Genomic DNA, 12584 nt, shown 5'->3' with positions numbered 1-12584 from the left:
GTAAAGGTGGAGACAATTCCAACATTTAGAAGACATTTGGACAGGTATTTGGATAAGAAAGTTTAGAGGGCAATGGGACTAGTTCAGGAAACTTGGCCAGCATTGACAAGGTGATCTGATGGGTCTGTTTGCGTTTTCTATGACTCAAAATAAAATTATCTAGTTGTATGTTCTATGGATCATTAAGTAACTTCCCTAAAGGTGCAGTAATTAATATAATGTTTCATCCTTATTAGTAGTAAAGTCTCAGAGTACAAGCCAAAATATGGTTTGCAAATCTCAGCATTGTGTGTGTATATATTTTAAAGCCTTTAAATTTTTGAAGGGCACGGGTTAATCTTTAACATTTTAGACACAGCTCAAGTAATAAATACGCCGTACTAAAGCTTTGGATCAGGTATGAACACTTTCCAATAGCAAGGAACAGAAAGGCAAATCATTCCACAAGAGAAAAGTTCTGGTGCTTAATGGCTGGTTCGGCTCGGTGGTATTGGCACTGTTTAAAAGCAAAGCTATAAAGACAGATTTACAAGTGTTATCAGTAAGCTGATGGATCAGGATTTAACAAAGAAAAATGTATGACTGTTTCTGCCCAATCTAACATTTTGGAAAATGTTTGGTCAATGCTTTGCAATTCTAGGAATGCCATTAGCAAAGAATGATTGATTACAACCGCTCAGTGACATTAACAGATGTTTAAACTTCACATTTGAAACTTTTTGGTAGCTGCTGAACAAACTGAACAACTTTTTAAACAAAGATCATTTTTATGTAATAAATTAGCTTCAGGTTTTGCTTAACTAGATTTATTTTTTTTAAAAATGAGGCACTGATGTCACAATCCAAGTTAATACATACTTGAGTAAATATCATTAATTTCTGTTCTGTGTGTTATCATGTGAGCAAACGATCTTTTTAATAAAAATGAGATCTTACATTTGCATTAATACACATAGCAATAATCTTTATTACCATGGACCAAGCACGAGTTCAAAACTTGTGACTGCCAGTTACCCACAAATTTAAATTACCACCCGGGATTTCGGTTTAATTATACTGAATGATGGAGTTATGAAATGTTGGAGGGGAAAATATTATCAGTTTTACCCAGATGATGTTGACAGATTGACTCAAACTCCCCCCACCCCCACCCCACCCACACTTAAAAGTATGAAGGCGGCAGAATCAGAATATACAAAATATTCTCCTGAAGAAAAGGCAAAGGAGAAACAGAACACTGTTTGCTTTCTTTTACAGAAAAGATGTAGATAAGGTCAAAACAAACAAGTTGTATAAATTAGATAATGAGCTTGGGACTAAAGTTCACAAGTTCAACACTCACATACCACAAACAGAAAAGAAGAAGAAAGAGGACCCCTCTCACCCCTGCCGGCTTCACTGGAGAGCAGGCAAGCAGATGGTAGCTTGGGATTAACTGACATATTTTAAAAGACGTGTTTTTCCTCAGGGAGGAAGATTAAAGAATTTAACTGCTCCCTAAAATTGTAATGGAGGTGGATAAAGCTGAAGGGGGGGAAAAAAAAGTGAATTTAAAAAGAATAAGGATCTTGGGCGAAACTATGAAGCGAAATCAGTTAACGTTTTGGGTCCAGTGACCCTTCCTTAGAACTGGACCTGAAATGTTAACACTGATTGCTCATTGCAGATGCTGCCAGACCTGCTGAGGTTTTCCAGCAATATCTGTTCTTGTTTCTCATTTACAGCATCCGCATTTCTTTCGGTTTCTGTTTTGAGGGAAACTTATCGATATGTTGAATGGTCTTTAAATCTGTTAAAAATTTATTATGTCCTTTCATCAGATTTGAAGCTTCACCTCAATTGTTAGTGCTGAGAGACATTATTTTTAAAATTAGAAAACTACACCACAACAAAACGAAAGCTTATTTGTTTTAGCTACATTTATTATCTACAGAAGATACTTGTATTGGTCACCTCAGCTGTTCCAGAATGAATATGCTCCAATTACAGGTATCATGAAACAGCAGGAATGCAGACTCAATTTTAAAAGATCTCAGTCAGCAGGAAACAAAATACAAACTTATTTTCCCCATAAAACAAAGTACTTTGAACAAAAGGTAATCTCTCTAGACCGACCTACCACTTTAAGCACAGTAATAAACTTTAACAGCAGCAATGAAAAGGGAGCGGATATGGCACCACAGGGTGAATTCACTTTCTTTTGACTTCTAGAATGATGCCTGGGCAAATGAAATCTCTCTCCTCTGCTAGCTAAAATCTCAGTTAAAGACTACATGACAGTTTCAGTAACAAATATCACACCACAGAGTCATACAGAAACAGACTCTTTGGTCCAATTCATCCACACTGACCAGACATCCCAATTTGACCTGGTCCCTCCAACGCTCCACAGAAAACAGCCATGGCCTATTCAGTTTCTCCCTATATCTCAAACCCCACACCCCCCGATCCCAGCAGCATCCTTATAATTGTTTTCTGCACCTTCTCAAGTTTAACCACATCGGTCTTGTAGAAGGACAACCAGAATTATACACACTATTCTAAAAGTGGCGTCACTGATGTCCTGTACAGCCGCAACGTAATTTCCTAACTCCTGTAGTCAATGTTATGACCAATAAAAGCAAGCGCCTTCTTCACCCCCCCCCCCTCCCCACCTACATGCGACTCTACTTTCAAGGAACTATGCAACTGCACCCTTCGGTCTCTTTATTCGACCAAAACTCCCCAGAACCCTACCATTAATTGTACAAGTCCTGCCCTGGTTTGCCTTACCAAAATGCAACACCTCACATTTATCTAAATTAAAGTCCATTTGCCACTCCTCGGTCTATTAGATCAAGGTCCTGTTGTACTCTGAGATGATCTTCCTCACTGTCCACAACACCACCTATTTTGGTGTCATCTGCAAACGTACTAACCATGCCTCCTGTGGTCTCATCCAAATCATTTATATATGAAAAACAGTGGACCCAGCTCTGATCTTTGTGGCACACCACTGATCACAAGCCTCCAGTCTCAAAAACAACGCTCCACCACCACCACCACGTATCTCCTTACTTCAAACCAATTTTGTATCCAACTGACTAGCTCCCCTTGAAACCCATGCGATCTAATCTTATTAATTCGTCTACTATGCGGAATCTTGTCAAACATTTTGCTGAAGTCCATATATATAATATCTATCACTCTGCCTTCAATCTTCTTTGTCGACTCTTCAAAAAAAAACTCCATCAAGCTAGTAGGACAATTTCCCATGCACAAAGCCATGCTGACTATCCCTAATCAGTCCTTGCCTTTTCGAACATATGTAAATCCTGTCCCTCAGAATCCCCTCCAACAATTTACATACCACTGACATGAGGCACATCAGTCTATAGTTCCCTGGCTATTCCTTATAACCTTTCTTAAATAATGGCACCACATTAGTCAACCTGCAGTGTTCCAGCACCTCACCTGTGGCTATCGTTGACATAAATATCTTGGCACGGAGCCCAGCAATCACTTCCCTAGCTTCCCTTAAGGTTCTAGGGTATACCTGATCCGGTCTCAGGGTTTATCTTTTGTGTGTTTAAGACCTCCAGTACTTCTTCTTTTATATCATGAACACTTTTCAAGACATAAAATATTTATTTCCCCAAGTTCCCTGGCTTTTAAGTCGTTCCCCACAGTAAATATCAACGAGGTACATGTCACTTTTCTAAGATCGGTCTTAAGATGTGTTACAGGTCACAGTTTCTCATCCAAAAATTATACAACACAGACACTGGATGTACATAATGGAAAGGCTTTCTCTCGCTCATCATGAGTGCAAAACAAATATCATTTTCCATTGCAGTTGTGCATTAAACTATGAACATTAAAACTCAGCTTAAAACAGCAAAGTAACAAAACTTGTGTAACTATATTTTAATGAAATTGTCAATAAAAAATGTTGCTGTACCTTATTTACCTCCACAATTTCCCGCCTCTCTTCGTTTGCTAAGCGGAGTTGATTCAACAAGCTACGGTCTTCATGTTTTGTATTATCATCTTCCACATAAGGAATGAGTTGCTGTGGACACATAGCAAAACTTTAATTTAATCACCTTTCTACCCCAAGCCCAGTGTAGCCACTGTAGCTTCTGCACAGTAAGCAATATTACTACTTACTTGAATTGCATGATCAAGCGCCATCTGGAGGATCTCTAACATGCTGCCTCAAAACGGTTCAGAAAGTACTTAATAATGCATTAAATGGAGACCTTGTCTGTTCTAAATAACATTGCAGCAACTGCCAATTAATCCTTGTAAATATTTTCCTCAACCAATCCAACAGGGAAGAAGCATTTCATTTTTTTGTTTTCTCTTTGGCAGAAAAATATCCCATAAAGGTCTGATCCTTAACTACGGAACTATCATTGTTTAACCAGTGTAACAAGACCAAGTATTTCAGTGCCTACCCTTAATCTACCAAATTCCCACTGTTGTTCTTTCACAGGAATGTTTTTTGGTCTTAAAACTTGCATTTCTGTGCCTTGTAATGTTGCTATTCACCCACTTTAAAATATTGTCAAAACATTGACAATGCTTTGAAAACAAGGTTTATTTTTAAAATATAATGTAACATAGAACAGCAATTTGATGGAGCAATATTTATTCAGATTTCTGAAGCACTATACCAAGTTTGGAGCTTAGTCACTTTTGAATTAAATTTTCATATAATCTGTGCTACTGTGGCTTGCCAAAGGAGCCAAAGAGTATATCAGGCAGTTAGCCCCAATTCAACTCGTCTGTTGTGTAGGTCAACATAAAGAAAAAGTGAAAAACAAAGAGGGTTATTGCTCAAGTCCTTGTTATCAGCAAATGTAACGAGATCATCAGTCTCTTCATCCTAGTCATTTACATAAATTCTAGAAAATTGTGGTTGCAGCACTTTGCCCTGGGGCACACCTATTGTTAACATCTCTCCAAACAGAAACTGACAGATTTATGCCGACTGTTTTCTGTTGGCTAGCCAATCTTCTGTGCATGCAATATATTGATACATGTACATCAACAGCTTTCATTTTTCACAATAGCCTTTGATATGATATAGTATAAAACTCCTTCTGGAAATCTAAGTACGGTACAACCACCAGTTCTTGTTTAGCCACAGCACCTTACTTCTTTGAAACTTAAATAAATTGATTCAACATCATCTGCCTTTCACATGTTGACTCTGTTGATTACCTTGATTTTTTTATTGCCTTGTTAATATATCTTCACTAATATCTTCTAACAGTTTCCTGCCATCTGCACCCCTTGATTTTGAATTAAGTTGCTACATTCAGCATTCACTCTAGGCTGTACAACTGTGCAGAGATCCTGTGCATTCTGACATGCTGACACATTGACTTCCAATGGCAGAAGCTGTTAAACACAGATCTCAGAAGTCTGCACAGGGGAAAACAATTACTTGTAACGTCGGCTATTTTCACTATTTTCCAACCTAATGGAACCTTTTCTGAACCTAGGGATTTTTTGAAAATTCAGGATAATGCATCAAACTATCTCAACAGCCAATTCGCTGGTGATTGCTAATTTTGGGTGGCTCATTTTTCTGATTTACATCTATTTCTGGGATGTTGTTTGTATCTTTTATAATGAAGACATTGCAAAATGACTGTTCATCTGTCATCTCCTTAGTATCTGCTATTAATTCCCCAGAGTCACTTTATAGAAAGAACGCGCACTTTAACTTTTTAAAAATATCTATAAAAACTTTTACTATTAATTGTTATATTTCTAATTAGCTTTCTCTTATACTCTACTTCGTTCCTCTTTTTAATCTTTTGTTCATTCTTTGGTTTTTTAAAAAAATATTCTACCGAATCTTCAGTCCCAGTTGATTGCCAATTAGAAGGCTGTAGGTTCACATCGTACAGCAGAAACTTGAACTTGCACCTCAATAATGCACTATGTTAACATCTTTAAAATGACATATTAGAGGGCGATCACATCTGCCCTCTTAGGTGTTGGTGGTAAAATATCTCATAGAACTACAGAAGAATAGTGGGGAAGTTCTTCCAGTATCCTAGGAAGCACTTAACCTGCAATCAACATCTCTAAAACAGATCGGTTTTTAAACACATTGCTGCTTGTGCATCCATAACTTCACAGAAACATTTCTTCCCCATTACAATAACAGGATAGTAAAAGTACTTAATCAGCTATAAAGTGCTTTGGCATATCATATCCCCCATCTCCTGTAGTTCCACAGAGGCTACCTTGCTGATCTTTGAGGGGCCCTATTCTCTCCCTAGTTACCCTTTTGTCCTTAAAGTATTTATTGAATCCCTTTGGATTCTCCTTAACCCTACTTGCCAAAGCTATCTCATGTCCCCTTTTTGCCCTCCTGATTTCCCTTGAGTATACTCCTACTGCCTTTATACCCTAAGGATTCACTCGATCTCAGCTGTCTATACCTGACATATGCTTTTTTTTCTTAACCAAACCCTCAATTTTTCTAGTCATCCAGCATTCCCTATACCTACCAGCCTTTCCTTTCACTTTAACAGGAACAGACTGTGTCTCTGCACTCTCGTTATCTCATATCTGAAGGCTTCCCATTTTCCAGCTGTCCCTTTAGCTGCGAACATCTGCCCCCAATCAGCTTTTCAAAGTTCTTGCCTAATACAATCAAAATTGGCCTTTCTCCAATTTAGAACTTCAACTTTTAGATCTAGTCTATCCTTTTCCATCTTTATTTTAAAACTAATAGAATTATGGTCGCTGGCCCCAAAGTGCTCCCCTACTGACATCTCAGTCACTTGCCCTACCTTATTTCCCAAGAGTAGGTCAAGTTTTGCACTACTCTAGTAGGTACATGCACATACTGAATCAGAAAATTTTCTTCTACACACTTAAATTCCTCTCCATCTAAACCCTTAACACCATGGCAGTCTATGTTTGGTATGTCTATGGAAAAAGGACTGCAGATGCTGGAGATCAGAGCTGAAAATGTGTTGCTGGAAAAGCGCAGCAGGTCAGGCAGCATCCAAGGAACAGGAGAATCGACGTTTCGGGCATTAGCCCTTCTTCAGGAATGAGGAAAGTGTGTTCAGCAGGCTAAGATAAAAGGCAGGGAGGAGGGACTTGGGGGAGGGGCGTTGGAATTGCGATAGGTGGAGGGAGGTCAAGGTGAGTGTGATAGGCCGGAGTGGGGTGGGGGCGGAGAGGTCAGGAAGAAGATTGCAGATTAGGAAGGCGGTGTTGAGTTCGAGGGATTTGACTGAGACAAGGTGGGGGAAGGGGAAATGAGGAAACTGGAGAAATCTGAGTTCATCCTTTGTGGTTGGAGGGTTCCCAGGCAGAAGATGAGGCGCTCTTCCTCCAACCGTCGTGTTGCCATGATCTGGCAATTTCCCGCCAGACGTAGTCGACGATGCCGTCCACCGCATCTCTTCCACTTCCCGCTCCTCCACCCTTGAGCCCTGCCCCTCCAATCACCACCAGGACAGAACCCCACTGGTCCTCACCTACCACCCCACCAACCTCCATGTACAATGTATCATCCGCCGTCATTTCCGCCACCTCCAAACGGACCTCACCACCAGGGATATATTTCCCTCCCCTCCCCTATCAGCGTTCCGAAAAGACCACTCCCTCTGTGACTCCCTCGTCAGGTCCACACCCCCCACCAACCCAACCTCCACTCCCTGCACCTTCCCATCAACCGCAAGAAATGCAAAACTTGCGCCTACACCTCCCCCCTTACTTCCCTCCAAGGCCCCAAGGGACACTTCCATATCCGCCACAAATTCACCTGCACCTCCACACACATCATCTATTCCATCCGCTGCACTCGATGTGGCCTCCTCTATATTGGGGAGACAGGCCGCCTACTTGCGGAACGTTTCAGAGAACACCTCTGGGACACCCGGACCAACCAACCCAACCACCCCGTAGCCCAACACTTTAACTTCCCCCTCCCACACCACCAAGGACATGCAGGTCCTTGGACTCCTCCATCGCTAGACCATGACAACATGACGGTTGGAAGAGGTCACACCACCAGTGTTTCATCCGGAGATTCACAGAAGATGTTACATGGTATGGTGATGCAATGTCTGAAAACAAACCTTTCAACTCAGTGAGCAAACCTACATTCAGGATGTGGGATAACAGATAATGACATCTTGAAAAATGTCCATATTACAGAGGTGGTGGTGCTGGATGAATTGAAACACAAAAGGTGGATAAATCCCCAGGATCCGATCAGGTGAATGCTAGAACTCTGTGGGAAGCTAGGGAAGTGATTGCTGGGCCCCTTGCAGAGTTATTTGTATCATCGATAGTCACAGGTGAGGTGCCAGAAGACTGGAAGTTGGCTAATGTGGTGCCATTATTTATGAAAGGTGGTAAGGACAAGCCAGGGAATGATAGACCAATGAGCCTGATGTCGGTGGTGTGCAAGTTTTAGATTAGATTAGATTAGATTAGATTAGATTACATTACAGTGTGGAAACAGGCCCTTCGGCCCAACAAGTCCACACCGACCCGCCGAAGCGAAACCCACCCATACCCCTACATTTACCCCTTACCTAACACTACGGGCAATTTAGCATGGCCAATTCACCTGACCCTGCACATCTTTTGGACTGTGGGAGGAAACCGGAGCACCCGGAGGAAACCCACGCAGACACGGGGAGAACGTGCAAACTCCACACAGTCAGTCGCCTGAGGCGGGAATTGAACCCGGGTCTCAGGTGCTGTGTGAAACTTGAAAGGGTTCAGAAAAGACTTACAAGGATGTTATCAGGATTGCAGGATTTGAGCTATAGGTAGAGGCTAACTAGGCTGGATCGGTTTTCCATGGAGCAAAGGCTGAGGGGTGACCTCAAGAGGTTTATAAAATCATGGGAGACATGAATAGGATAAATAGACAAAGTCTTTTCCCTGGGTGGAGGAGTCCAGAACTAGAGGGCACGGGTTCAGGGTGAGAGGGGAAAGGTATGAAACGGACCTAAAGGGCAATTTTTTCATGCAGAGGGTGGAATATGGAATGTGCTGCCAGAGGAAGTGGTGGAGGCTGGTACAATTGCAACATTTAAAAGGCATTTGGATGGGTATAGGAATAGGAAGGGTTTGGAGGGATATTGGCCAAGTGCTGACAAATGGGACTAGATTAGATGGTCAGAATGGACAAGTTGGACTGAAGGGTCTGTTTCCGTGCTGTACATCTCTGACTCTATGACTCCAAGTAATCAACTAAACCATTTGAAGAAGTCATTTCTTCCAATTAATTCAGAGTGACATCATAGGACAGTTTTCGAACAGCATAGTTAGTTTGGCAATAATCATAAGCTCCAAAAAACCTTTTGGGGAAATGTTTATAAAAAAAATTGATGGATAGTCTTCACATAATAATTTTGTTCAGCTCAAAGAAGTCTGGCATATTAGCAAGGCATAATCTACTACTATGAAATTGAAACGACCTACCACTTGGGGCCTCTCTCCATTTTCACAGAGCCATAGATTACAATCTGTAAAATATGCTGCAGCTTTCACCATCTCGGGTGTTAGGATAATTGGTCAAAAACACCCAAGTTTGAGTTGGATTCTGCATTTATGTTTCAGGATAATATTGTGTGGACTGTGGCCCAGACAATGCTGGCTGAAAATGTAAGACAGTAATAACAACTTACGTTCAAAATACAAGCTGGAATTCACCATAACACATGGTTCAATGCAAAAGAGAGAGATCTTTGAATAAATTAGAATTTAAATTAGATAAGTCACTACAGATACAACTGCAAGGAAGTGTTGACAAGGAAGTGAACATGAGCAGTTGCTTTCGCCTCACATTCATACATATTTATATCCACCTTGAGTTGACCAGGATATACTAAATGCTTCATTATTTTCTGTACCTCTGTCAGTTGCCCTCTAAAGGCAGCATTAACCAACTCTATATAGTTCTTACCTCCATCGGGACAGGATCTAAGCCAGCACAATTTTCATTACATTTGTCATAGACTAGTCGCAACTTCCTGAACAGCACAGAGAGCTGTCGAAGGTGCTCTTGCAGCTTCCCCTGCCTATCCTGATGGGTGGCAGCGTGATATGATACACCATTTGGCAACTGAAATGCAGATAGCATAAATTGAAAGATTTTTGTATTTAAAAAATAAACATTATCTTTAGCAATTCATTAACAAATCCTTGCAACTAACCAAAACACTACCATGTGGTGCTCTCACAGAAATCACTGGGTGTTATTTGTTGACCGATATTTTTCTTAAGTTTACTGATGCCAACACTTGCATTCAGTTTCGGCAGAATGCACTTTAATCATAAGGTTTGCAATGTCAGCATACAAACAAAAAGCACATTGCTGAAGAAAGAACAGGATTTCTTTAGCTGAATTGCAGGTAGGAGGAAAACTTAGAATAATCTAAGTACGGTGACAAAATTATGTTTTCTTGACAGGTTAGACCTACGGGATATAATTCAATATTTCAAAAGCAAAAAAAAAACTATTGTTCAAATACTGGGGAGAAAATGGAGGGTTGTGTTCACCAGGAAAAGATAATAACATTAAGAAACGTAAAAACAGTCAGAGATTAAAGTGATGACCATGCTAAAGAAGTTATTTACCAGACTTCACTGTCAACAAGATCCCTCTCCATCTCCAAAAATCCTGGCAGTTATGTGCCTGACTTGAGGGACAATTACAATATGACATCCATTGCCATACACAGAACCCCTTCTTCCCTTATATACAGCTAAAAAGTACAGGAGTCAAAAATCAGAAACAAAATGTACCAGTCAGCTGCATTTTACATATTCATGTTATTTTTGTCAATTTCTTTAAATGTCCCCTCTCAGGTTACAGACCCTCCTTGCAGTGGAAATTATTTCCTCACCAGGTTCTCAAACAGAAATTGTCATTCTTGAGCAGATCCCTCATTGACATGGAGGAGTTGGACTGAAGGGTCTGTTTTTGTGCTGTACAACTCTCTGACTTTTTCTATTCAATGATTATCTTATCAGCTTCTAATCTTCCCAAGTAAGTTAAGTCCCTTATCCTTGACTGTTAGAGTAAATATCCTCTGCACTTTTTCCAATATTCCTTAAGTGTAGTTCCCAGACTGACATTTCTTCAGCGAGCACCTAACCAACGACTTATAAAGATTCAACATAACTTCCTCACTTCTCTAATCTATACTCCATGCATTAAGCAAAAGGTCTCATGCATTTATTTTCACTTAAAACAGCCATTGCAATTATTCAAGAGCAATATAAAACTACATGCTTGGTGCCACACTGTTCTCTTCCATTGCTAAAATTATACAATTTTGTTTATTTTCCCCTTTTTCAAATTAAATTGCATCACTTTACATTTCTCTGCCTTATGAATCTATTCATCTACCCTGCAGCTATGAATCTACCTATTTCAATCACTCTGCATAACTCTCCCCAGTCTGAAAGTCATTTAACTTACTATCAGCAATTTAAAATGCATCTTCTATAGACCAGTTGGTTTTTTAAAAATATTCTAAGTATTGTTAAGTGCAGTATTTAATTAAATCAATCTATTTCTATTTTATCTAATTTATTTTACACATTCTATCTACATGGTGACATTAGCAGCATCTTCCTCTAGTGAGGACAGATGCAAATTATTAATTTAGCATCTCAGTCATGTTATATCTCCAGAAGTATCCCCTCTACAACATGCCAGAACCAAATGTTAACTTCTATTTCATCCTACCGGTGCCAATCTCTCACATTATAAGCCATGGAACAGGTGTTACAGCACCCCTTTGTCTAACTGGTAAGGTCCTTACCAGCACCATTGAATGGAAGCTGATCTACACATGGATGGTACTGGGCAAACTTGTGTCTCAAGCTCATATAGCTTGCATAACACTAAATTGTGTTTGTCAAGCTACAAAAGTCCCATTTACCCTCATTTGGCCCATATCCTTCTCAACCTTTCCTATCCATGTATATGTCCAAATATCTTTTAGTTGTAACAGAATCTGCATCTACCACTTATTCTGGCAGTTCATTCTACAAACCAACCCGTGTGAAAAGGTTGTCCCTCGGGTCCCATTTAAATCTTTCCCCGCTCACCTTAAGAATGTCCCTACCGTGGAAAAAAGACCTTTGCTATTCCCCTTTTCATGCCCCTCATGATTTTATAAACCTCAAAGTCACCCCTCAAACTTCAATTCTCTAAGAAATAAAAACTCGGCCTATTTCCAACCCCCACCCCCCACCTCTACTCTCCATCTCCTATCCACTCACTCCTTGCCAAACCCCTTACCCTGTCAACAACATAAATTTCACTCATTCCTAGAGGATATTGGTTCTGAAGAAAGGCTACTGGACAGGACATGTTAACTCTGCTTCTCTCTTGTTGCCAGACCCGAGTTGCTCCAGAAATTTTTGTTTCAGATTTCAAGCATCTGCAGTTCATTTTATTTCAGTTGTTTTAGTTGCCTACCATTGCCCCTTTACACATTTGATTCCGTTCCCACTAATTTATACATTACGTTGTTTACAAAGAAGTTACCAAGATTTAAGTGAATACATGATCTTGAAGAGAACAAAGAGTT

At 40.2% G+C, this 12584-nt stretch overlaps 1 protein-coding gene across 5 annotated transcripts in view; it reads right to left on the bottom strand.

Moving 5' to 3' along the window:
* The window catches only part of med30 (mediator complex subunit 30), a 40084-nt gene that overhangs the window by 14142 nt on the left and 13358 nt on the right, over positions 1 to 12584 (bottom strand). For 4 of the 5 annotated variants that reach the window (XM_043688991.2, XM_043688992.2, XM_087986049.1 and 1 more), the window contains exons 3-4: positions 9944 to 10102; positions 3941 to 4051 (exon numbers count right to left, since the gene is read on the bottom strand). In XM_043688991.2, coding sequence (XP_043544926.1) covers positions 3941 to 4051; positions 9944 to 10102 — 270 coding nt within the window. The remainder of the gene's footprint in view (positions 1 to 3940; positions 4052 to 9943; positions 10103 to 12584) is intronic. The other variant, XM_043688994.2, reaches the window with a different exon arrangement.

The sequence above is a fragment of the Chiloscyllium plagiosum genome, unplaced genomic scaffold, assembly GCF_037043375.1.
Source record: "Chiloscyllium plagiosum isolate Xiang-an unplaced genomic scaffold, Cpla_swu_hap1 HiC_scaffold_4, whole genome shotgun sequence".
NCBI lineage: Eukaryota > Metazoa > Chordata > Chondrichthyes > Orectolobiformes > Hemiscylliidae > Chiloscyllium > Chiloscyllium plagiosum.
This window is presented reverse-complemented; position numbering and strand designations above follow the sequence as displayed.